The 27,020-nt window shown below is 35.1% G+C and overlaps 3 protein-coding genes across 5 annotated transcripts in view; 1 reads left to right on the top strand and 2 right to left on the bottom strand.

The window, feature by feature from the left end:
• The window catches only part of LOC142337666 (WASH complex subunit 5-like), a 58,818-nt gene extending 49,719 nt beyond the window's left edge, over window positions 1-9,099 (top strand). The window contains exons 17-18 of one of the 2 annotated variants that reach the window (XM_075387082.1): window positions 5,846-6,087; window positions 8,631-9,099. In XM_075387082.1, coding sequence (XP_075243197.1) covers window positions 5,846-6,061 — 216 coding nt within the window. In that variant the 3' untranslated portion in view covers window positions 6,062-6,087; window positions 8,631-9,099. Of the gene's footprint in view, window positions 1-5,845; window positions 6,106-8,630 lie in introns of those variants that run through there. The other variant, XM_075387081.1, reaches the window with a different exon arrangement.
• LOC142337669 (polyadenylate-binding protein-interacting protein 1-like) overlaps window positions 1-27,020 on the bottom strand; it is a 509,163-nt gene that overhangs the window by 445,641 nt on the left and 36,502 nt on the right. The gene's annotated exons all lie outside the window — the stretch shown is intronic.
• On the bottom strand, window positions 15,508-26,166 carry LOC142337672 (uncharacterized). The gene is made up of 5 exons (XM_075387092.1): window positions 25,641-26,166; window positions 24,831-24,963; window positions 19,712-19,917; window positions 18,903-19,039; window positions 15,508-15,882 (listed from the first exon to the last, which is right to left on the bottom strand). Exons 1-5 carry the CDS (start codon window positions 25,807-25,809, stop codon window positions 15,709-15,711), a joined length of 819 nt encoding a protein of 272 aa, XP_075243207.1. The 5' UTR covers window positions 25,810-26,166; the 3' UTR covers window positions 15,508-15,708.

Here is a 27,020-nt window from a genome sequence, read left to right as displayed (position 1 = left end):
TTTGTAACATTAAAAAATTTATCAAGTTATTCCTGTTTTTTTTTAGTGCAAGTCGTTTTTAAGAGCTTTTTTTCATATTTTGCCCAGAAGTATTTTAAAAAAATTCCTCTAAGTGGTTTTAGTAGGTACTAGTTGTTTGATGAAGTAATTTTGGCAGAGATATTTACTTCTGGATCTCAATTTATAATGAAATTTGATCAGAATTTTTATATTTTAACAGATTTGATTTTCTTATTACTTTTTTATTTTATGGTTTTGTAACAAGATAATCATAAATTAGTGGAGGCACGTTTTATTTCATTAGTAATTGGATGGCGTTCGAATGGATATCCACTTCGAGTCATTTCCGGATTACTTCAGGCTATGTTTTTATGATCTGTTCACACATTTTCATGATTTTTGAGGTCAAATTGGAGTAGTGATTTTGGTCACGCTGAAACAGGAAATGGAGCGAAAAAGCGAGCGGTTTTGCGGGGTTAAATTTTTTGCTATAATTGTAAAGCCGAGTGAGAAAACGGTTTTTGATCAAAATTTCGATTTCTAGTTTTTTTGGTTTTTTGTTACCATGCGGCAATTTCACTTTGATTTTTACTGTTTTTTCCCGATTTTTTGGATTTTATTTGTTTTTAAATTGTTTTTCCTTTCTTTTCAGAGTTAATTCTAGGCCTGGTTTTTTTGTTTGAACCAATTTTCCTTTTCTCGCTAGTTGATATTTGTTTACATGCGGCATTTTGACATTTGATTTTTTTTTAATTTTTTGATCTGATTTTTTAGAAATGGTTTTCCCAATTCACTCATAGTCCGTTCTAGGTCTATGTTTTAGTCAATGAAAATTCTTTGAATTGTACGTCAGGACTTGTCCGGCTATGTTTTTATAATTCGTCCATCGATGATTCTTACGACCTGACTTCTGGAATTGACTTTTTCAATGACTTCAGTGACTTCTACTGCTTTGCAGTTAAAATTTGTGTGCATGACGTCATTTCTCACTCTCTCTAGCAAAATTTTTTGCGTGATTAGATTTTGATTACATATGACCTACCTCACTCAACAAAATGACTTTTGCACTTTAAAACTTAAGTTTAATTTGAATTTGTTTTTAGGTCAAAGGAACTCATATGTGCACTAAAGGTCTCTATTAAGAGGCTTCTGCGGGATGAATTTTAACGAGCTTTATTAATTTATCGCTGGATTGTTTTTACCTAGCTTTTTGAGCGGCGTCGATTTTTTTTTCAATTTAGATCTGTCTCTGTTTCTATCTCTATTATACGAAACGCAGGTCTATTCTTTCGCAGCTATTCCGACAATCTGCCTGCTATGTTAAATTAATACCCACCGTCAACCTCTCCAAGGCCACTATTTAGAGGCTCTCATTTTTTTACAATCCAAGGGATGAGGATTGAATTGGGGCGCTTGTCTTTTTTACGACTCGAAGAGGAGTATTGGTGGAGCGTCTGTTTTTAATGAAAATTAATAATAATTGGTGGAGCGCCTACGGCTATTATAGCGCTCTTATTTTTGTTTAATAGCCGCCTAAGCTTCTCAGCCGGCTTTTATAGCGCTCCTATTGTTGTTTAATAGCCGCCTCAGCTTCTGAGCCGGCTATCATAGCGCTCCTTGTTTTTTACAATTCAAAGAATTTGAATTGTATTGGTGCGCTGTCTTTTTTAAAGATCTGTTCACTCTTTTTAATAGCCGCCCTCATCTTCTCAGCCGGCTATTATTGCGCTCGTATTTTTTTTTACTTCGTCAAACTTTTTTTCGCTTTACCATTTTGCCGCTTTTTCGACATTTTGCGTGAAATCTTTTTGACTTCTCTAGGCTAGTTTCTCTCTTCTCTCATTCTGCTAAAAGTGAATTTGAACATCAGTTGCTAAGCAAAGCAATTCAAAATGAACAGAGTCGGTATAAAAAATTGAAGTCAGAAATAGAAGTGGGATAAACCCATAAAGCCCAATTTTAGATGCCCGCTATTTGAACGTCGTTCCTATAAGTCTTAGTTACCACCTCTAATGCTTATTGGTGTTGATAGTAGCCCGTGTAGCCTCTCTCTAAGAAACAGAAGTATGTTCAACTACGAAGTGCCATCAAAATAAATCGGACTTAAAAAATATTTTTGTACAAAAATCTTTTTTTTTCAATATATTCTATTCGTTCAATCCGAATCATGCTTATTGGAATCAACGGCGGCTATTTTCCGGCAATCTGCCGGGTATGTTTTTGACTTTTTCACGTCAGTGAGATGTCAAATTAGACTGGTGATTTTGGTCACACTGAAATAGTAAAGGGAGCGAAAAATCGAGTAGGTTTGAGGCGTTTTCAAAATACCTTTAAAGTGGAGTGAGAACTGTGAACTTCTGTGAGAACTGTGAACTTCTGGGAGAACTGAGAACTTCTGTTGACAACTGTGGGAATCGCGGGTTTGAATCCCACCCTCAGTTGATGTTATGCACGTATGAAACAACATTTATGCAAGCTACAGCCTGTTTCTGAATTAAAATGCCCCACCTGTAGTTCGAGCAGTTTGTCCGAGGTTAGCCCGTCTGTTGAGTTGCGCGCATGCAGAAATTAAGTCTCTTTGATAAAAACAATTGTGAGAGACGAAAGTGCATATCCGATTTAGCTTAGTGATGGTTGCCCTCCCAGAATCATTTGGAAATTAGCAGGTTCGAACCCCTCCCTAGTCAGAAGTTTAAATTGATCGCCTCGCCAGTCGTTCGAGAGCAATTCGTCCAACGTTAGTCGGTTTATGTGTAATATTGTTCTCCTGTAATTTAATCTCTTAATGACAAGCTTATTTTTGTTTCAAGTGGGCATAAAGGGATTGTTACAACTAGTTTTTGATTCACAGATCACTTTTATGACTTGAAAACTATTAGACTTGAGTTTTGCCCCTGATTATTTTTGCTTGACATATTGTTGCTTAGCCTCAATTAATGCAGGTCATATCCGCGTTCTTATGAGTAGAATTGTTTCTATTTATATCTTTAGGATTATAGTTTTCTATATCTTTAGGATGAGGCTGCATGAGCTCATTTACCGCAGGTCTCATTAGCTTTCATTGGAAGCATTACTGAATCCACATGCGTGTTTCAGTTGATAGCTATTGTTATTTATGGTGATGGTTGCCCTCCCGGAATCATTTGGAAAATAGCAGGTTCGAACCCCTCCGTAGTCAGAAGTTTAAATTAATCGCCTCGCCAGTCGTGCGAGAGCAATTCGTCCAACGTTATTCGGTTTATTAATTGCTCTCAAACGAAGTTTGTAGCAATTATATTAGTCCTGTTGGTCTTTTTTTTAATGCGATTTTTCGCTTGACCGATTTTTCGTCTGACGCTTTTGACTTTTCGTCCTCAAAAACGGGATAAATAGGTAGCGCCCAGCGGGCATTAAGTGCTCTTAGAGCCTTTCAGCTCTGTTTCAGCTCAAACTGTTTTGGAGACTTATACTTATGGTATGAAGGGCGGTTCTGAGAGGTTGAGAAACCCCCCCCCCCCCCCCCCGTTGACCCCCTTCCCCACCGCGCTGTTGCCCCCCCCCCCAACCCAGTGTTGCCCCCAGTGCACCCCCCCCCCCGCCCCCGTGGCTAGCTACTGACGAAGCCAACCGCTCGCCGGTCGTTTGAGAGCAATTCGCCCAACGTTAGTCGGTTATGTTGTGTAATATTGTTGTCCTGTAATTTAATCTCCGAATGACAAGCTTGTTCTTTTGATGTCCTGTGGCTGCGGCTTTATAATGACCGGTCTCCTCTCCGTCTAATGAGACATAGGGAAGTTGAGTGAGTTCTTTCAGTTAATAGTTATTGATTTTTTCATCTAGACATTATTTGTTTTCTTAAATTATCATTGATTTTTTTTGTTTGAACTGCTGGTATTTCTGTTGTTTTGTCTATAAGTATTATTAATGAATTGTTTTCTTGGCTTTGTGGTGAAATGAAGATATTATGATTCAACTTTGTTTGTTTTTAACGAATTTGCTCACTAACGCTGTCTGGTATACAATAGTGCTGATTTTTAGAGTTTTCCACTTGTTTAGTAATTGCTCTCGAACAATTTGGTTATAGCAATTATTTTCTGTTGTCTTGTTGCAATTTTTTGCTTGACCGTTTTTTTCTCTGGCCTTTTTGACATTCCGTCGTCAACAACGAGATGAAGATGTAGCGCCCGGAGGGTATACTGTAGGGTATACTGGAGGGTATATTCAAGGGTTGCTGTTTAAAACTAACCCTTTCAACGACTGCGTCATTACTTTTTTTCACAAAATTTGTTTTGATTTTTTTTCGCCTGTTCTTTTTGTCGTTTCACTTAATCTCAATAATGAAATGTTTTTCGATGGTAGGCAGTTTGGTCTGGTAAAGGCTTTTTATAATTCGGTACGTTTTATTGACTCTCCTGCTATGTTTTCACAATTTAAAGAGTTTGAATTGCTTTTAAGCGCTGTCTTTTAGGATATGTTCACATATTTCCATGGTTTTTGAAGGCAATTTGGAGAATTGGTTTTGGTCACTTCGAAATAGGGAGTGGAGAGAAACAGCGAATGGTTTTACCGCGTGAACGTACTGCTAACTGCTATTAGTATTAAGTTTATTGTTCAATTTACAGGTTGAATTCACCATACTTAAGAAGAAGAAGAAGATGATTTATTTATCCATCTCATACGTATTAACAATACACTAGCAAAATCAACAATATTTACAGATGGAAGGGACAAACAACGAGTCACTGTGAACTTCTTTTCAGTTTGCCCAGGCGATAGATCAAGAATTCAAGAAGTAAATTTTACACAGCGTATATAGTACAGACGGAAAATTATTAATTAACAACAAATATTACTAAATTAGCAGCAACCTGGTATAATGTTAGAATCATTGAATCAAGCTCAGCAGCAATTTTAACACCTTTACATTCTTAGTATCAAAATGGTAAGTAACGAAAGGATAAACTTAATGATTAGAGTAGATTGACTTCCTTAATCTTTTAAAACCATTTGAGTCATAAATTAAAATGCGCAACATGACCCCCAACATAACGACATCGTCAGCATTCCTAAACCGCCTAGCAAATGCATCGTCAGCATTCTTAAAACCTTTACATGTTACCTTTATCACTTAACAAATTAGATAACTTTTTGACGCTTAGAAAAACTTTGGCTGCGGTCATTTTTTTTATTTTTCTCTCACTCTTTTAATCTCAACATCGGTCAGTAGGGTCAACGGTAGCTATTTTCCGGCAATTTGCCGGCTCTGTTTTTTTATTGGCCCGTTTTCATCGTTTTCCAATGTATATCGGGCGACTTTTTGTTAGTAACAAGTAAGTAGAGCGCGCCAGCAAGTAATTCAAGTTTTCAATGACAGCAATTGTGAGGCCTAGATTCTTATTTTTCTAGACACGCTTGGAATATCAAAATTTCCCAAAACTTTAACGCGTAAAAGCTGGCGAGCTAAACAATTTTTAAAAATCTTATTTATCTGAAGCTGGTGATGCTCTTGTTACTGTTATTATCTACGGAAAATTGATCCTCGGTTCTACGACGAGAATTTTGAGCTTTCCAAAAAGAACTATTCGTGGACCTTCTATTTTTAATCTGTGCATTTGTTGCATTCAAAGTTGGTACACGTACATTGATTAAATAATTCTCATCTCTCCAGTCGGTAAAGTAAATGTATTTTGAGCCAAAATAAAGTTGAGAAAACAATAGAATACTGTGGGACAAAGTAACACTGTGGGAACAAAATAATGAGTTTTTTCGCATTTATACTTTGTCGTTCAGCCTGATGAGAGGGGGGCCAATTCATTACTGTTACCCTGGGTTCAATTGTATTTGATTGTCTGCCTGACTTCTGTAGGTGCTACTGGACGTGTTCTCTTTGATGGGAACGTACGTGACGTCATTCATCTCAGTGTTGCCCGCTGACCCTTTGAAACCACCGAATGAGCTGCCTTCTGAGCTGTCTCAGGTGCTCCACTTTCTAAGACAGCTGGCTCTTCTATCCGAAGTGAACGACTCTCTTCTCACTAGATTCATTCCTGCGCATATCTTAGAGTTGCCTCTACACATGTAGAAATTTATATCTTATCAGTGTTTAATAGCCGCCCTCATCTTCTCAGCCGGCTATTATAGCGCTCCTATTTTTTTACAATTCAAAGAATTTGAATTGCATTGGGGCGCTGTCTTTTTACGACTCGAAGAGGAGTATTGGAGAAGTCCTTTTTTTAATCACTTTAGTTGGAGTGAATTTTGAAGCAGGAAATGAAACGCGTGAAAAATTTTAGAGTGGTTTGGGTGCTGAAGAAAATTGAAGAAGGGAGCGAAAAGAGAGTGGTTTTTTGTTCATTCCGCTGTTTTCAAGAGAGCGAGAAATTGAGGTGTGAAAAAAATTTGTAAGCGAGCGAAATTTTGTGATCACGTGCGGCTTTTTAAAACCGTTTTTTGTTAATTTTTTTAGTTTAGAAGTCTGATTATGATATTGTGTGATGCTTAGGGTTGTTTTAATAGTGGTTCGTAGGGTTCTGGTCATTAATAAGAATTTTATACCATTTTGCTGGTTTTTCAGCTATTTTGCTGAATTTTAGGCGAATTTTAGCAATTTTTTGCGTTTTGTTTTGTTATAATGCTTTGTATGGGCTTTGAATAGACGCATGTTAGTTACTGAGTCTTTAGATACCAAGTGATTACATTTTCTTGGGTTTTAAACGAGTTTTTTTATTAGAAAAATGACAATAAACTGAAAAATTTTAATGATTTTTCTTAATTTTTTTTGCTGTTTTTCGCCTTTTTTTCTAAACTTAGAGAATGTTTTTAGCCTATTCGACTTTCTTATTGTTTTAGAAGTCTTCCAGTACTATGTTCGCTCCAATTAACGTTTATTGGGTCTATGTGCTCCCGTGAAATCACAAAAAAAGCTCAATTTTTTCTAAGATTGGTTTCAAGTTGTTTTTAAATGCCCTTTGTGTTCTTCAAGTTTTTATAGCATTTGGTGATTACTATAGTCCAAGTTAGTTGTTGCGATTTCATGATTTTGATTTTAGTTTTGTTTAGTCATTTTGTTAAAGATAATTGAGTAATTATGAAGATTTCCGCGAATTTTCTTGTTTTTTTTTTTGGAGTTTTGGCTGAAATCTTCTGATTGTCTGCTTTTTGCTACTTTTTAGTGTTCTAGCTTTTGATAGGAGCTTTTTCTAGAGGTTTTGTTGGAATGTATTTAGTGCAGTTTTCAATGACGGTTATTACTAACTTTTCTTAATCTCTGACTTTTTTCTATTTTTTTTTCGTTCTTCGTTTTTACTTTTATAAATAGACAATGGTTTGGATTTGTGGACGCTTGACCAGATGTAGTATTAATAGTTTTTTGAAATAATGATTTGAATTCAGCATAATGGCATTTGATTCATAATTTGTGGCCAATTTTTGTGTTTTTACAGAGAATGTTTTGTTTTTCATTTCGTTTCTTTTACCTTCGTTTATTCTACTTGAAAATTTTGTGTTGGGTTTTTGTCTCAGTTTGCAGTGATTCAACGAAATAAAACTAAACCTACTGCATGGGTTTTCGCCAAAAGTTGTTTTTTTAAAACTTGCAGCTCAATGTAAAATTTTTATCACGTGCTTTATCGTCTTTTCTGGTCAGTTATTTTTTCCATGTTCTTTTTCATTTTCTTGTTTTAAAGTGACAAGTGTTATTCAGTAGGATAAGCATTATGTTAATTATTTTGGTCAATCAGTAAAATAAGTTTTATGTTTGTTAGGGGTGTTAGTTTTTTCCTACGAGTCGCTTCCGGAATTCTTCCGGCTATGTTTTTTTAAGATCTGTTCACACATTTTCATGATTTTTGAAGTCAAATTGGAGTAGTGATTTTGGTCACGCCGAAACAGGAAGTGGAGCGAAAAAGTGAGTCGTTTTGTGGCGTGAAATGTTTTCGCTCTAAATTTAAAGTAGAGTGAGAAAACGGGGTTTGAACAAAAATTCGCTTTCTCGCTAGTGGTTTTTTGTTCACATGCGGCAATTTCACTTTGGTTTTTACAGTTTTTTCGATTTTTGGATCTGATTTTTTTCTAAATGGTTTTCCCAATCCATTCCTAGTCTGTTCTTGGTGTAGTTTTCTGTTTAGTCAATGAAAATTCTTTGAATTGTACGTCAGGACTTGTCCTGCTATGTTTTTTTACTTCGCTTTACCATTTTGCCGCTTTTTCGACTTTTTTCGTGAAATCTTTTTGACTTCTCTAGGCTAGTTTCTCTCTTCTCTCATTCTGCTAATAGTGATTTTGAACATCAGTTGCTCAGCAAAGCAATTCGAAATGAACAGAGTCAGTATAAAAAATTGAAGTCAGAAATAGAAACGGGATAAACCCATAAAGCCCAGTTTTATATGCCCGCTATTTGAACGTCGTTCCTGTAAGTCTTAGTTGCCATCTGTTGTGCTTATTGTTATTGATATTAAATGCCCCTGTAGCCTCTCTCTAAGAAACAGAAGTATGTTCAATTACGAAATGCCATCAAAATAAATCGGACTTAAAAAATGTTTTTGTACAAAAATCTTATTTTTTCAATACCTTCTATCCTTTCAATCCCAGCCATGCTTATTGGAATCAACGGCGGCTATTTTCCGGCAATCTGCTGGGTTTGTTTAATTTATTTATAAATATCAGTAACTGTTTGTTTCCTTCATAATGCTCACTCAAATTAGCTTCTAGAATTAAAGCTAATTAGATTTATTTTAATGAACGTTTTGAACTGATAAGGAATTGCATACCGTTGAGTTGCTACAAATAAGGTTTCCCTGGCTTACGCCTCAAAAGCTTTTTAGAAATATTATATTTTAGTGAAAGGTACCTGTCCACTAAAAGTAGACGTATGCTTTTGTTACAGATTGCTACTCAAACCACTAAGAAATTCTTTTGAGTTTTTGAGCCGAACGAATGCCATAAATGAATGAGGAGGAAAGAGTTTCAGCTTTTATCTTCATTAATAGCCGCCCTCATCTTCTCAGCCGGCTATTATAGCGCTCCTATTTTTTTTTTACAATTCAAAGAATTTGAATTGTATTGGGGCGCTGTCTTTTTTTTAAGATCTGAAACAGTAAATGGAGCGAAAAAGCGAGTGGTTTTGCGGCGTGAACTTTTTTTCGCTCTAATCTCACAGTAGAGTGAGAAAACGGTGTTTGAACAAAAATTCGGTTTCTCAGTAGTGGTTTTTTGTTCACATGCGACTATTTCACTCTGATTTTTACTGTTTTTTCGATTTTTTGGATCGGATTTTTTTCTAGATGGTTTTTCCAATCCATTCACAGCTCATTCTAGGCCTATTTTTTTGTTTGATTATAATTTCATTTCTCACTAGTGGTTTTTTTGTTCACATGCGGCATTTTGACATTGATTTTCTGTTTTTATTTTTTTTTGATCTGATTTTTTTTAAAATAGTTTTCTCAATTCACTCATGGTCCATTCTAGTTCTAATTTTTCTGTTTAGTCAATAAAAATTCTTTGAATTGTACGTCAGGACTTGTCCTGCTTTGTTTTTTTACTTCGTCGAATAAAAAAATGTTTCGCTTTACCTCATTTTGCCGCTTTTTGAACATTTTGCGTGATATCTTTTTGACTTCTCTAGGCTAGTTTCTCTGTTTTCTCATTCTGCTAAAAGTGATTTTGAACATCAGTTGCTCAGCAAAGCAAGTCAAAATGAACAGAGTCAGTATAAAAAATTGAAGTCAGAAGTAGAAACGGGATAAACCCATAAAGCCCAATTTAAGATGCCCGCTTTTTGAACGTCGTTCCTGTAAGTCTTAGTTACCATCTCTAATGCTTATTGGTATCGATAGTAGCCCCTGTAGCCTCTCTCTAAGAAACAGAAGTACGTTATGTTCAACTACGAAATGCCATCAAAATAAATGGGACTTAAAAAATGTTTTTGTACAAAAATCTTGTTTTTTCAATGTCTTCTATTCTTTCAATCCCAATCATGCTTATTGGAATCAACGGCGGCTATTTTCCGGCAATCTGCCGGGTATGTTTATTGACAATTACTGATGTATTGTTCCTTTATTTGATTTGGCCTGGCCCCCTTTCATGTGAAGTGTTGATCCATTCAAATTAACTCTAAATTATTTGTGCTAGCGATGTTATATTTTTATACAAATTAATCACTATTTAATGTAATTTATGAAAATTAAAAATCTGGCAGTTTTTAGCAAAAAAAATAAGAATTCTGAGAGGCAGATACCTATTACTTAGTTATCTATCGCGTTTGAGTTTGAGCTGAAATGAAATTCGGAATGTTAACATTTAGCGATGTCAACTTCGTGGCAGAACCCGCATTGAATTGGATTATAACTTGTGGAACAGTGGCTTGTTTTCCCAACCATCTAAATATGGGTACCAGGGCCTGCGAATTGACCGGACTCTCACGGCGCTGCAGAATTTCAATAGCTTAAGTGTCAAGCAAATGGACATTACAATATTTTGACCGAAGATAGTATTCCGAAGATCAAAGGTCGTTTTTGGTGAGGTCTGATACTGATGCTCAAAACAAATAACTTGCACAATCACAAGTAGCGTGATTTTGTAAAGTGAAGAGGTAATGGTGTCCAGCATTATCTTTGGATTGAACTCCAGCATTATCTTTGAATATGCTGTGAGCTCGTTACGTGTTGAGTTTCAATGTTCAGCAATCCCAAAGAAAGTTCTGCCTCAAATCAGTGCCCGTTACACTGGAAGCAGTGTTTAGTTGCTCCCAAACGGTTTAACAATTGTTTTTTCTGTAGTTAATAGCCTCGTTAGCAATTCCAGGCGGCTATTATAGCGCTCCTTTTTTTATAGCTGCGAAGCTGTAAGCTAAGGAGCTATATTGCGGTGCTGTTGGTTTTTTACGACTCGAAGAGGAGTACTGGTTTTCTCAAGGTTTTTTTTACCGGAAGTACTATTCGTTCAGATAGAGTTTCGACCTAAAAGCGAAAGAGAGTAAAATTGCCGTGTTAACTAATTTTTCTGAGCGAGAGAAGTTTTTTGATCATGCGCTTCGATCAGTGAATGACTTTTCGACTTTGAAATGTGTTTTGACAGAATGCCGCATATAGATAACCATTTTTAGCCGTTTTTTGTTCCATTTGTCCCAATTGTTTTAAATTTTGACCTTGATCGGACTTTTTTCCTGAAAAATCAGTGTATATGGCAACTTTTGTTTGGCTTTTTGTGAATGGAACAACTCTTTTGAACGTGAGGTCTTCTTTTATAAAATTGCTCACAAGATAATTTTTTTTTTGCAATTTTTATCCAATTTTGTTTGTTTTTCGTTTAAACTAGTAGAAAGAGACCTTCTGTGAACAGCCAGTGGTTTAATTTTGTTATTGAAAATTTATTTATTTTTGACGTTTAATCTTTTAAATTCAATGAAAACTTGTTTCTTAATTACAATTTTATTGTTTTTATATAATTTTAATTTTTTGACAATTTTTCTGTAAAGTATTTCTGTAAATTTTTCAAATCTCTGTAATGTCTTTTCTTAAATTTGACAGAAGAATGATTGTGTTACGTTATTTTAAATAAATTTCTGATAAATAATTGTACGTGTTTTTTGATCGCTAAATTTTTGGAGCGTATTTTAAAAAGGATATATAAGTCAATGTCGCATGTGCAAACTAAATGTTTAGGTCAAACAGCTGAACGAATTGAAGAGCAGAGAGAGAAGAAAGATAGTGGGATTTTGTTCTTTTCGGTTTTGAAAGGGAACGAGAAAAATAGGTGAAAACATTTTCGATAAGCGAGCGAACTGTATTGATCACGTTCGGCTTTTTGAAAAGTTTTTTTTTAGTTTTCACTCCACTGTTTTCATTCGGATTTTTTTCTTAATTACGCAAACTATTGGCTAAGTATTAATTTACTATGTGTTTTGGGAGCTTTTTTGACCCTCTGAAGCAAATACAATTTTATATTCAATTTTCAGCTATTTTTAACCTTTTTGCTTGTTTGAAGATTTTCTAGCAATTTTTGCTCTTCAATTTTTATATTGTTCCAACAGTTTTGGGCATCTGTCGTTTTGACCGTTAATTGATTTTAATTGTTTCCGTTAAAGGAAATCAGGGCAAAATCGTGGCTAAAGTCGACCAAACTCCGTTTTTTCTATGTTTTTAAAAATGTTGGATTGTTTCTTCTGATCTTATGCTTCTGGCTGTATTTTTATGAGATCAATTTTTGTTCGTTTTTTGTTTCTGTTATGAGGTGACCCTCCAAATCTAGACATGGCACTTTTCACTGAAATAAATTGCACAGATTTCCTTTCAGGTTTTTTGTTCTTGGCAATAGTCGTTTGTTCTTCACATAGTCGTTTGATATTGTTCTCATGTCATATGAATGAGTGACTGATCCAGCATGAAAACTTTAAAAAAATGCCAAATAATGGCCGGAAGAACATTCAAAGCTAAACAGGGCACTTCACTTAAATAATTTTGTTTTATTTTTTTCAGATTTTTGTTATTTTCATATTTTTGTTTATTACTTCTCCGTCAAATATTGGCAGGCTGACTTATGTACGAAAAAATGTTCTCTATCTCCTGTAATTTAGTTGGAAGATCAATGGTTCAGAAGTTGCTATTAGCACTTATAGGGAATTTTTATAGAGAATATTATTTTTCGGTTTTGTCCGTCATCGTCTCATTTGTTTCTCCCCAGTTTTCTCTTGATGAACCCTTTTCTTGAGGTTTTCTGTCAATAACTATCTCAATAACTATTATTGGTTGCAAACTACGTGTATTACTTGGTCTTTTATCATTATTTTTTTGAGTCGCAACTAAAATTAAATTTGATTAGATATTATATCAGTTTTTGTCAGTTGGTTTAGCTCATATTTCTCCTGTTGTTTCAGAATGCTTTGTGTGCTTATGTAAAATTTGCAATAGTTCATTGAGTTTGGCCGATTTCTTTTTTCGAGTCGGGTCTGAAATTTTTCCGGCTATGTTTTTTGTTTCGTCGTCTGACGCTCTTTTTCGTTTTACATTTGTTCACACAGCAGAGCTTAAAAACTTAAAAAGTCAAATTTTCTGAATGACTTCTTCCTCTCACGGCTTTTGCGCGCGTGATGTCATTCTTCACTATCTTTAACAAGTTTTTTGCGTGATTAGATTTTGATCTTAAATGACTTACCTTACTCAATAAATTGACTTTAGCACTTTAAAACTTAAGTTTAATTGAATTAGTTCCAGGTCAAAGGAACCCGTATGTGCAGTAAAGCTCCCTAATAAGAGATTTTTGCGGGATGACTTTTAAGCTTTATTAATTTATCGTTAAATGTTTTTACCCAGCATTTTGAGTGGCGTCGATTTTTTTCAATTTAGATCTGTCTGTGTTTCTATCTCTTTTTCTGTCACGCAGGTCTATAAAAGAGATCCTTCTATTCGTTCGCAGCTATTCCGACAATCTGCCGGCTATGTTCACTTCGTCTAACACATGTTTGTTTCGCCTGACCCTGACTTCTTGGAATTGACTTTTTCAATGACTTAAGTGACTTCTACTACTTTGCAATTGAAATTTGTGTTCGTTCGTGACGCCAATTCTGCTTCTAGGTCAATTGCGTGAATTACCTCACTCAAAAAAATGACTTCTGAACTCACTTATGGAACTTTAAATTTTATGAACATTTACTAATTAAAGGTCAATAGTGTTCATCTAAGTAGTGCCAAACTTAAATGCCCTGATTCCCGAGTAATAGTGTCTTGAGTTTTAATACCAAATATTAATTTTGAAAAAGCTCCATTAGGGCTGTTTCCCTGTAGAGCAAATGTGTCTCATATGAATGGCAGTCCGAATCTAATCCAAAAAGTCTAGTGGTTTATTGAAAAGCGGGTGGTCAATCTGTCAATCTTATTTTGTTAGTTGTTTCAATTCATATTAGGCCACAGGCGTGAACGCCCCCGCCACCAACAATCCCCGTGCACCCTCACCCACCTGCTATCGGTTTGGACCCCCTTTCGTCCAGTCCTCCCAACCCAAGCACCCCTCTCCCTTCGTTCATGCCTCCCAAGCACCCCCCCCCCCCCCTCCCAACTGTCGACCCCCACTCCGCTCCGCCCCCAACCCCCTTATACTAGCATTGCATTCTTAAGCCCCAGCTGGAACCAACTGCTCGCCTGTCGTTTGAGAGCAAATTGCCCGATGGTAGGAGGTTATGTTTTTGAAATAACTCTTAAATTCTTCGGTGGTGTTGATTTTACGGAAGTACGTAATTTTGTGTCCGTTAATGAAACAGTACAAACAAAACTCTTCATTGACTCCCCATAACTCAATCATCTGATTCAGTCGAATAACAGATTGGAAGTAAAGTCGCACAAAATTCACGTACTATCGTATGCATACAATTCAACTTCTACCTTTTATTGCCACATCGCCTTTATAACCGGATACTTCTGGGTTGTCTAGACTCCCATAAAGTGCAGCAAGGCAAGAAAAAGAAGTTGGCAATTAGTTTTTCATTGATCAAGTGGTTCATCGCCTGGTCTTATGGGCGTGATCCTAAGAAAGTTACATTATTTTTAACACGTCATTTAAATATCATAACTTGATCACCATATGTCAACAACTACACCTCAAATAGCTGACAAAAGATCCAGAATTTTGACATTTATTGAAAGTCACGCCTACTCTTGCAAATTAAGAGCACTACGGCCTTTCGAATCCCTGTTATTAAGGGTTTTAGTGGGTCCGTTGACCTCAATTCAATGCAATAATTAGATCCTGCTTTGTTTCCACCAAAATTTTGGGGGATTGACCCTTTTTGAGTTTTTGCTAGGTTTTTAAGTTTTAGGCATACAGGGCCTTTTTTTCCATAGCCCCAAATGACATTTTTTAAGTTAAACTGTGCCCTTTTTTACGAAATGACCCTTACACTCCGTTTTGCTCAAATGAGATTTCCTCAAATCCACTATCTCACAGATTGACCTAGAAATAAAGTTAGCAGATTTTGACACAAGTTAAATCTATTTTCACTCTTTTGCAATTTTTACCCTTGCTGTTTTTGACAGCCTGAGCCAAGTAGACAACTTTTCGTCTAAAAAATTTTGAATTGTTCGCGTGCCTCTAAATATTTTCTCACTGCTCTACACTGTTTCATTGGTTAGCTTCAATTTATAGCCCTCTGCAAAAGATGGGTGCAACGACCTAAACGTTGCAACTCCTGGCCTTAAGGCAATGCTTGATTCCAAATCTCTGAAAAACACAGAAAAGCTTTAAATGTTCCAAAGGTTTTCATGAAATGTCCCGGCCTCTACGTTGTTCCTAAAAGTTTGCCATCTTTTCAGTGCCAACTTCAAGCTCTTATAGCTAAGATAAAGTTTTTTTAAAATCACTGAAAAATCTTTTTCATCTACAATAAAATATTTTATAACTAAGTATTTACCTGCTTTCTCTAAATATTAATTCAACTAAGATTTGTTGGCCTTGAAAGTATTTTAAACTGGGAAGTAGATTATTCGTGCTTTCATACGCCTCTAACAACTTGAATGACATATATCGCGGAATTGCAATGCCTTCATTGTGTTATACAATTTATTGTAAAAAACTAACTTCACAACAGAAAATATTTATAAAAGTTATTGACATCTTGTTCAGCAAAACATTTTGTTCACATCAATCGGCAGAAGGCAGTTTTGTAACTTTTATATCGCAATTTGGTCAGTTCGTGTGTAGCAAAGAATTTTTACATCTGAATCATAAGATGTAATTGGCTTCTCAAGCATCCAGCAGATGGGTATCTGATCCTTGCTGCAGCTCCTCGGGCATTACGTCGCTGGATAAGAACCGACTACGTAGATACACGTGAATCGGAAACGAAACTATGACCACAAGGATGAAAATGCCAACTGCTATAAAGCTATAGTTGGTGTTCAATTTTGGCTCAGTATGCTAAAACATGGAAAGCTTCTTGACCATAAACTTTCGCAAAAATTGGTGGTTATTAATTTCAGAAAGATATTGAATAATTTCACCAAAACAAAGCCAATAGAAAACAATATTTTACTTGGTGTGGGCTCTCAATGCAATTGAATGAGAGTCTTAATGAGAAATTGTTAATAAATTGAATTTTACGATAGTTTGTTCAAAACCATTTTACGATAGTTTGTTCAAAACGAAATACACAACTAACGGTGTCTATCTTGGTTAGAAAACTCGCAGGCCACAAACTTTCCCATCATGGTGAAGAAAGGCATTTTGGGATAAATGCTCAATGATAATTGCTAAATTTTCTCGCAACTAACGAGCTGAGTTATCAATTTCTAAATTATCCTTTTGAAAATTAAACAAAAGCGTCGTCTTCAAGGTATACTGATTATTTTTTTGTTGTCTAAAAGAAGGCTAACTCAATAGAAAGTACAAATGCCATGAATCCAAAAGAGGGCTGCTCAAAATGGAAGAAAATAGGAGTTTACAGGCTGTCAGAGTTGGTTAATGAGGCAAATAGAAAAGACCTCAGTTTTGCGAAAAAAATTACATTCATTTTTTAAAAAGATTGTTGATTTGTTTTGCCGTTAGACAAGATCATCGAACTCTGAGCTCAAGACTTCGAGACTTCTTGGCATATGTGCTGAAAAATTATCGCACGAATCAAAATTTTCAAAATGTAGCTCAACGAAAATAGACCTAAAATAATACAAAATGGGTGCTATTCTGGTCAAACGTTTTCGTGGGATCTGTTTGATCACGTTTTTATGATCTAAAATTGAACACAGATAGTTATTATTAACGTTGAACTTTAGCTGTATCAGTTATCTTTAAAACCATAGAGCAGTGTTGCTGCATCTTGGGGTCGCTCGAAAGGTACTTAGCAGTTCAATGAATTAAGATTTGATAAATGAATAAAATAGTTCCTATGGAACACATGCGTACACAAACCCAATCAATACATTTTAAGTACCATAAGAATTGCGCAAAAGAGTAAGCCGTTGAACTGATGACTCACACCATGAGCTGTGCATTTTGAATTGTATTCAATATCATTTCTTTTAAATAGATGCATCAATCGAACACATTTTCAACCAATCCCAAGTTCCCATTCTTGTAGTTATCAAGAAAGTTATGCACAAAAAAACTAAAAAGTTGTTTGTCAACCACAAGATTTTTTCGGGTAGTAATTGCGCTTCTATTAGCATTTTGGATAGTTTTCGAAACCACTTTTCATCACACTCGAGAAATCGACTCGTTAATATTATTCCTATCCACCATCGGATAGGCTCTTTTTCAGTTTTGTTTTTTACTAGTATCTTGGGTGTGAATTCATTGAAGATGTTACAAAACTCAAACTTAAAGCAAAATGTTTCAGATTGCAGTATGCCTTTGTAGGTTGCTCCCTTTGTATATTGGTTTTTTGTTAATAGTGTTATATTTACTCTGAGCTGATATTTGCGCGCCCGAATCTGTTTTTGTTTCAAAATGGAGAAAACGATTACACTGGGTGGTTTCTCCCGATCCAAGTATAGTCCTAGAGTATGACACGACTTTAGATCACTAAAGTACCACAATAGCAAAGTACAATACCAAAGTAATGCCTCTTAAAGAATATGATCTTGCTAACATAAGAGTTTCTAGAAATCAAAGGTAAATTTGAAATACCAAACAGTTTTTGAAACTATATCTCTCTTGTTCGCTAAGTTTTTTTTTGGATAATCTTTGTTCAAACTTAGCGTTAGTCTCGGCCAATTAGGATTTTTTTTGCTCTTTTCAATGTCTAAATGGTTCTCTCATTAACCATTTGTTTCTTGCGTTATTCATTGCGTTTTTCCATCGCTCTTAAGCGAAGTTGGTAAAAAATACATCAGAAACATGGTGTTATTTTTATCGATTTTTCGTTTGACTGATTTTTGTCTGACCCTTTGAGTTTTCGTCCTAAAAACGGGATAAACAGGCAACTCCTGGAGGTCTTTGAGTTCCCTTAGAGCGTTTTTGGGTTGCTAGTTTCGGAGCATACGGTTCACCGAAACTGTTTCGGAGACATAATTCGATTTGACCCCTACCTCCATTTCAGCCCCTCTCACACACATCCCCCCACTGAAATCCCCAATCTCATCCCCCTGCGCATGGCTCCACCCGTAATCCAGCGAACTTGATTGGCACAATTTCAAAATAGGGCATTATCTTGTAATCATGGTGTCTTTTGTTGCAGACTGACTGTTCTTAGTTTTGTTTAACTTACCGTTAGTTTTATACATAAGTTTTTTTAACATTTTATCTAGGAAAAATCAAACTTTAACTTATTCACGTCAGATCAATTTTTCCAATTCTTTTACGGACAATAAAAACAAAAGTTTGAAAATGTTTGCTCGACGAAAAACAAAGTAGTCAAAAATTGCGTCAAAAGCATTTTTATTCTTGGGTGAGACCCTCTAACAATTCATTAACGAGTATGAGAACAATTTTCAGAGCTGTAGTTTTTAGCACTTGAAGCCAGGTATCAAATTGAACTGCAGAAACGTTTGCGCTATGTTAAAGATTGTTACGACCTCTTGATTATTTAATGTTCAAAAAATTTTAAATTTATATCCTAGATCCGCAAATGACTCATCGGGATGTCTAACACCAAGAGCAAGGATTTCAAGAAGAAAATGTTCGTTCCACTTTGTAAGTTCGAACTAAATTTCAGCTAGACAGAAAAATGGCACGATTTAAATACTTTTAGGATATTTTAAGACAAACGAAATCTTAGGTTGCTTTGATTTGAATAATTTGTCAGCTTGTAACATTTAGCTTGTAGTTATTTGTTTCAGTTTCGGATTTTAGATGAGAAACATGTACAGGAGCTCTCAATTTTGTTTGTCGGTATCCTCGCTTAGTTAAACCATAACAACAAAGCTTTCTGATGTTTAAGAACCGCAAACGCAAGTTTGTCCAAGGCAGTTACAAAGTTCGTTTTTCAACCATGAAATACTTACCTTGAAGCATTTATCAAGCCGTGGAGTTGATTTGGAAATATGACTAATGGGAGCTGTGTACTGCTCTGGTTCTCTGTATGGATATGTAAAAATGGCAGGAAGGGGTGTAATCCACAGTCGCGCTTCAATCATAGAACCTGTGAACAATCTTTTTGTAGTTTTTTTGGATGACTATGCTTCACAACCGTTTTATATAGGCCAATGTGCAAAGCGTCCTGACGATATTGAGAAATCATCTGACTTTATCTCATTCAAGATCTGAATTTGTTGAGACTGTCTCTAGTAAGCTCGTCCGAGTTATAAATAAGAATTTCACCCTCAGGTGAGTATTTAGCTGACTCCTAATTAATGCACACCTCAACCTGAGATTTTGCGAGAAGTTCTAAATTGTCAGCAAACTTAACCGCACTTCCGGTCACACACAATTCACCATTGCTACGCTCTTTTGTTTATTCAGCTATTGACACTTGGCAATTGTTCTGTGATTGTCAAAACTGTAGAGATAATTTGACATTATTTTAATTTCAAGACTGGGACTTTAGACCCTTTAGCACAGCTGTAAGTCCCCAACAATAACAATATTTGTTCTCACTTTTACTTCAATTATCTTATGAGTGACTTCACCTTAACTTTGAGCTATGGTAAATTTATCTTAATAATATTTAACGAGTAAGAAAATTTAATTTTTTCTCCCGACAAGATTTATTGCTGTTTTTTTTGAGAAAAACATAACTGTGATTTACTCAAGTAGACTTAAACTTGTCGTAACGCTATTCAGTGGGTACCATAATTACAAATAATAATCTTACTGTTTTCGATATCTCTCAGCTGCCCGTTTTTCAGTTTAATGCAGTAGATGGTATCATCTGGTTGCAGCGGAATAAATGTTCCGTCTCTGAGATGGAAGAATTCCGTTTGGCTGTACTCGAACTCAGAGTAATAGCCATATCTGTTTTTCCCATCAATCGTCATTTCCACATGAAGACCCTCCAGATCTTCCGGATTCCCCAATGACCTGGTGAAAAATATGTTGCAGCAATTGCTGGAGGAGTATTTTCTTTTTTGGATCGCATGTAAACTCAGGAAACAACCAGATGGTTAAATATTTACATTTTCTCCAATAAGAAGCATGAAGGCTACATATATAACTTTCAGATGTCGCTTTCTGTATAAAAATACTCTTTTTCTGTTTTATTCGATCTCTTCACCAACCCCCAGCACTTTTAACCCCTATTATGATTTATGAATTGTTACATGGCACGTTGCTATATGTGCTTTGGGTGCATTAAAATGTCCAATATGATCAACTTTTTGTGAATTTCAAAATTAATATAACAGAATTTAAGACTTTTTATTCCAAGATTGAGAAGAACTGTATTCAGACCGACTAAATCCGCTGTCAACGGTGCAGAAAAAACCCATCGACAGGTTGTGACAGCAATGCTATGATCTGGATCGTCTGGACGATCTGGCGCATTCCCATCCAGACTTTTGATTTTCTAATGAGAGGGTGCGAGCTCTACAGTCTGCCTAGTCCTAGAACCAAGATGTTTCAAAACGCCCTACTCTCAGTGCAAACCTCCCTATGTTCTCAGTGCAAACCAAATGAATCAGTGAATAATTTGTACCTGAGTTGAATTTGATTTTACCGGGAAATACAAAGAAAGCAACTCTGAATTCCGAACCACCTCAAGGAGTTTACAACTGATGTTAGTCCGGCAGTGTAAATATTTACATATCACTTCTTACTTTAACATTACAACAGAAAATTTCAGTGAATTCAATGTTTGTCGCATAGTAAACAAATAAAAAACGCGTAAGGTTTATACTTTTTATTACGCCAACGTAACAAAGCAGAAGAAAATTTGAAGCTTGCGAATTTTTTGTGTTGTTTGATTTTGTTTTAATTGGAAGTTCGTTCCAAACTAGTATCGCCAATCTCACAAAAGAGTTCGGAATTTTGCTGGAAACAAGTTTTAGGCTTTCGAAAATTTTTGTCCACTTAGACCCATGAAGATTCGAAATGACTAATGGACGTCAAGTTGATGGAGTAAAATCAGGTTGTAACTCGTTTTTTTTAATTTTCCAAAAGTTTTGTAATCTTGCAAAAGAGAGTTTTACGGGGATTATATTCTGACAGCGTTTAATATCTTAAGCAGTTTCAAATTTTTGTCTAAAATATGTTGCTCAATTGCGTCTCTGCTCAAATGCGTAAAAGACAACTACTGAGTAGTGCAAATGAATTAATACAGATGCATTCAAAACAAGCCGCTCAATTTTTCGTGGAATAGATTTTCTAAAAGCATAACTTGGTCTTGCTTTTGTCAAGGAAGGTATGAAAAGTTAAAATAACAGTATCGTCAACATATTGTTTTGGTACAGTTTAATTTAGACTTTTGCGGCCATATCATTAATATTCAGATAAAATAAGAAGGGCAAACTGCTGTTCCTTGTGATACGTCTCTACGAAGTGTCATTTCTGATATGCTGTCTTGTAGGATGGCATATTGGTGACGGTTCGTAAGGCTACTTCTTAGTAGTTTTTTTTGAGCTGATATCAAAGCTTATGTTGACAATTTTGATATCCAAAATTTCGTAATTGATTGAATAAAAAGTTTTTGATAGTTCAAGAAAACTGCTCTGACATAAGTGGTGTTTATGTCAGTTTTCTTTTTGTTAAATTCTTTGAAACATAATGGAGAATCGGTTGATGTGTATTTTTTTTCTTAAACTTCATTGATTTTTACTTAGTAATTGGTTGTCGTGAAGGTACTGACAAAATTGATTCCTCAGGATTGCTTCAAAAATCTTGGAAAGGCACGGGGTAATAGAAATTGGGAGATGAATATGAGGTTCTTCAGGGTCATCTTTCTTGTTCAGCGGAACAACAGGCGCTTGTTTAATTTCTTCTGGAAAGCTAGATAAATTGATGCAATAGGTGACAAGAAATTCAAATGAGGAACAATGAAAGACCTTGAGATTTCAACAGCCCATGCACGATTGTTTGATGGTCGGATTGGTCGATTTTTCCAGCGCCCTAATTGCATAATGGCAGTCGTTTTCCGCTGCAAAGTGAAATCCAATTTTGTGGCTTAAAATTGCACGTTTTGAGTATCTATACTCGAAGCTCGGGGTCTTGGTGTGTAGAGAAACGATAGTTAAACAGGTTAGCATTTTTTGTTTGGCTTATGGAATCACCAAAACATTTCTCAAACTAAGAACTCTGGTTTTATTCTCATAGTTTCTTATCTCATTTATCAGCATCAACGTTTTGCTGTTACTTTCTGATGAATCATTAAGATTTCTAAGAAAACTGTTAGAATTGTAGTCATTTAAAATATTGAAATGGTTTTTAGATTGAAGAACTGTTCGTAGTATTTATCATTTAAAAAGCTGTGTAGTTTGACCATCAATTGTCTTCATTTTTTATATAACAACCATTTGTCTATTGACGTAATTTTTTTTGTCGTTTCTTGTAAAACTTTTTAAGTGGAGCGTTTTCGATAGTGCTGCAGCAAATTGTTGAGAAAAATCTTTTTCCATAGAATCAGAAAAGCTCTGAACGTTTATTTTTCGCCAGTTTTGTTTTGTTCTAGACAATGTTGAAAATCAGATACATGATAGTTGTTTTTATTGTAAAATATCTTCATTTTATAGAATAATGCTTCAGGTATTGTCGGGGCTGAAACGAATAGGAACGGTTTAGATCTTGATTTGCAGATCACAGGGAAAGATTACTATTTGGAGATTAGATCCTTTTAAGTGATCTAAAACGTTAATGTCATGATCAACCAGAAGTTTATCTGTTTTGTTCCATTTTTCGTAATTGTTTTATGAATATTATTGGCTAGTTGGTCCAGAATTGCATTGCTATTTTGTTTATCAGAACTATAGGTAACAATCACTAATGAAGAAACGCAAGTTGATGTTTTTAATGAGACCCATACACTCTCAAATTTATTCGTAAAAAGATTTAATTTACCGTGAGTTTTTGGAGATAAAATCGTTAGCACAAGCATCATAACTCCATCACTTTTTTGGTTCTCAATCCAACAGAGGAAATGCGGGCAATTCTAAAACAACCGTATTCTTCTTCGTCAGGATTGAAAACGTTTTAATCATTTTTACCGAGCCAGGTTTCTGCGAAACAAAAAATGCAGTTTGTCCCCAAATCATGTACTAGCGTGTGTAGTTGTTGTTTCTTGCGGAGTAGTTGTTATTTCATGTACTAGCGTGTGTAGTTATTTCATTTCCCTCTCTGTTCTCTGGGCCATTCTGATACATTGTATGGCAAAACAGGTCCTGGATTTAGCGGTTCTTGGATTAAAAACAAGTCTTGGATTTTAAAACAGTTCTTGCGTTTTTAAAACAGGTTCTGTATCTAAAACGAATCCTAGATTTAAAACAGGTCATGAATTTTTAAAACAGGTCCCGAATTTAAAAGAGGTCCTAGATTTTTAAAGCGGGTCCTGGATTTGAAGACAGGTCCTGACTTTTTTTTTATAAAAGGTCATGAATTATTACTTTTACCTTTATTAACAACTTTATTAATTTCAAGAAGACGGAGTAATAAAATTTTGTGCAGAAAAAGTGCAATTATGCTTATTGCAAAAATGTTTTTAGATATAACGGTTATTAAATTTACACGAGAATAACAGATATTAAGTCAGTGCTAAAAGTGAGCTTAAAATATTGTTCAAAAATGAAAAGTTTTCTTTTGGCATAGCCTCTATTACCATTCTTTAGACAATTTTAAATAAATTTCGAGAATTCTAGTGATTTTTTCTTGATGCAAATTTTTTCATATCTCAAAGACTGACAATTATATAAGCTGACAGTTTTTTTGAGGGCTCCAGAAAGTTCCGTTCCTATTGAATATATTTGAGAAAGCCAGCAGCACAGGATTTACAGAAAAAATAAGGCAATTCAACGGGTAACTATAAATAATTATATCCATGTTTAGGGAGTACGGATAATTTACTTCTTCTTTGAGCTTCCAGTTTTCATTTAAGTTCCTACAAGTCCTTGAAAGTTAACTATTTGACTTACAAGGCTCTTACAATTTAACCTTTCAACTTGCATGGCTCAATTGTTTTGAAAACCTTCTTGCAAGAACTTGTATAAACTTTCAAAGCACTACGTCGCTTTGCAACGCTATACCTTTTATACATGTATATGCAGTCTTTGTCATCAGATTTTGAAGCGTTGTACGCACTATGAAAATCTACTTTGAGTCAGAAGAGTTAGATTTAAATTTCAAAGAAGCTTTGTGTTCAGAGCTCAAAAGTAAAACGGTAAGAGCGCTTGGTCATATTTAACTAAAAAAACTGTTGAATATTTAACTTAAAAGCTGAGTTGCCATATAATTTTTACTATAAAGTCCGCAAAAAAATATTTTTCGACGGTGAGTAATGTTTTTTGAGGATGAGTGATGTTTTTTGATCTATTATTTTTTGATTATCGTTATTTCTAATATATGTTATATTTGCAGAACTGGTCTTACATAGGAGAATTCAAAATTTGGTTAAACGTATAAATTAAATGTAGCGCTTTATTGTAATCAAGAAAAACAATGCGCGCTGAAAACGAAAGCTTACAGTTTTACAGTTGTGTTTCTTTAATACATAGTCTTTTCTGCACAAAAGTAGTTATTATTTTTCTGAGATATTGTTGGTATTTAAAATAGCTCTTTTTGTGAGTGTGTTTTAGATTTTTTCGGCAGTGACGTAACATGTGCCTATAAAACAACTTTTTTTTCGCAGTTTACTCAGATTTTTTTCTGAGCGTCTAAGAGATAAAAACAGAGATATCTGAAGTCAATTCAATGTTTGCCTTATTTTGTTGTGATTTAATAAAAAAATCATTCTGTATGGACGGCAGCAAAAAAGATCAAATTTGAGGCTGTTATTATTGCGGTTGTGTTCTTACTTGATGTGGATGTTCTCTAGGCAGATCAAGTTGTACTCGGTTATCTTGGTCACTTTGAAGTGGGACATTTCTAACTGTGGCGCTGGTTTCGCATACGGCCTCGGATGTACCTTGCACACATCTCCGTCAAATCCTGAAAGGAAGAAATGCAATGGTGCGCTAGAAAAATATTAATAGCTTAAAGAAATTTATGATTTCTCTTTAACATCTCGTGATGGTGTTAGCTACCATATATGGCTCTTTATCATACATTATATTACAGTTTATGTAACTGTATTATATTATATCATACAGTTCATACATTATATTAACAACGATCCAAGAACTTGATCAATGTGGATCGAAATTTGCCGCAGAGAAAAGTTTTTTAAGGTTAACTCATAGAGTATAACCTGAATATACACAGATCTCAGATCCGAATTTTATCCGTGGAATCATAACAAAAAAGTCCTATAGCGGTTGAGATGTCTGTATATGAATCTATTACTCTATGACAGCTCGGCATTGACATTTAGGAAAACTGGATCTATTATTTTCACCCCCAGACGCACGAGCCGTATTTTGTTTACATGATGATTTACTATGTAATGGCCCTTGCTCTGTAAGTGGAGGGTGCATAACATACTGGGGGGGGGGGGGGGGGGGGCAAACTGAAAAGATCTTTCTTTTTTTAAAACAAGAGTCAGCTTTAGCTCACACAAAACACGTTTCCATTTAAGAGTCACGTTTCCAAACTGAAGCTCTCTTTTTTTTTAGTACTGCAGATATAATGATAGAGGGGACGAATTTTTTTTTCGTGTAATAACGTACCATTTTCACAAAGTCCTGATCTGTGAAGTATAAATGAACCCAAGTGAACACGATTTTGGGTGCAGTTTTGAACGTAATTCCCCAGTAGTCGCTCTTCAAACGTATTGATGCTGCTATTGCAACATTCGATCAAGGAAGCAAACAAAACGGTTGCCAAAAGGATCTCCATTTGTAGATAAGACGAGGATGATTCACGATAGATGATATCAACTAGAATATTTCCCGGGCCTCGCACGTCCGAAAGGTTAATAATTTTATGCTAAATTACCATGTAAAATCTTAAAGTCGCCACGAATAAGATGGTTTTTTATTTACCTGAGGCTGTTTCTGCAACCTCATAAGATCATCCACAATAAATTTTTTCAACTCGGCAAAAATTTATCCTAAGTTATCGATTGTGTAAAAGATAGGATAAAATCATAATCAAAATTTTCAAATATTTTAGAAGTTTCACAAATGACTCTGGTTTGTTTTGTGGCATTAGCCAAAAAATGTTTACCATTAGCAGCATTTTCGTGCATTTATTTTTGCAACAGAATGTGAACATAGATAAAGAGTTGACGTAAGTTTTCTGTCAGATTATTTTTGGCTAGGCTATTGACGTAAACATATGAATGTGACGCCTTCCATTTTTTGTACACACACAGCTATGGCCAAGTATTCGCCATAATGTCGCAATCTGGATATTTTTAGTGCTTTTCAGAAGTGATGAAAAATGATTCCCTAAAGTTTTGGCCAGGAATCTCGGTCCTTTTGCAAAATAAAATTCATGTTGTTCTTTTGGTTGGTATTTAAATACACAAATTTTACTAGTCAAATGAGAAATGAAATTTTATAGTTAGAACTGCACATATTTTCAGGGTGGGCATTCTTTTGTAATTTTACAAACCTCATAAATGATGACATGCTTATCATACGCAATTTTTTACTGTCCTTGTACGATTTCAATTTTTATGGAAACATTTGTTTCTGAGTGATCACCGTGATATCCGGCACGATCCTTTTATAGATATCATAAAAAGCAAAGAACATTATGACCTCGTTATTAATTTGGGGATATCATTTAGGACCAATTTATGATAACAAAGTAATCTTGTATGCTCAAAGTATGATTACCCGGCAACCGTTCATACACAATTGTATTATTGCCAAAAAATATAAAATGACGTACGCAAGTCAGAATATAATTGGGGAAGAAACCTATAAAAAGAACCAGCAATGTATAACAACATCTAATAACATATAAATTCTTCGAAATATTTGATTTTTGATTAGTTCAAAATCCTTCGCCAGTGTACCGTTGCACTGATTTTTTGTAGAAAGCACCACGATTAACGAGAATACATAAGAACAACTTGTCATTTTATCTGCACTTAGGTA

The sequence above is a fragment of the Convolutriloba macropyga genome, chromosome 4, assembly GCF_964194025.1.
Source record: "Convolutriloba macropyga chromosome 4, txConMacr16.3, whole genome shotgun sequence".
NCBI lineage: Eukaryota > Metazoa > Xenacoelomorpha > Acoela > Convolutidae > Convolutriloba > Convolutriloba macropyga.
This window is presented reverse-complemented; position numbering and strand designations above follow the sequence as displayed.

What these genes read in the sequence shown, in the direction of transcription:
- LOC142337672 (XM_075387092.1), bottom strand. Translation starts at nt 25,809, where the DNA reads ATGGAGATCCTTTTGGCAACCGTTTTGTTTGCTTCCTTGATCGAATGT. An exon ending in GCTGAGAGATATCGAAAACA is followed by an intron (nt 19,040 to 19,711) that starts GTAAGATTATTA and finishes GATTGTTCACAG; the next exon opens with GTTCTATGATTGAAGCGCGA. An exon ending in GGCTTGATAAATGCTTCAAG is followed by an intron (nt 15,883 to 18,902) that starts GTAAGTATTTCA and finishes TCCATGTTTTAG; the next exon opens with CATACTGAGCCAAAATTGAA.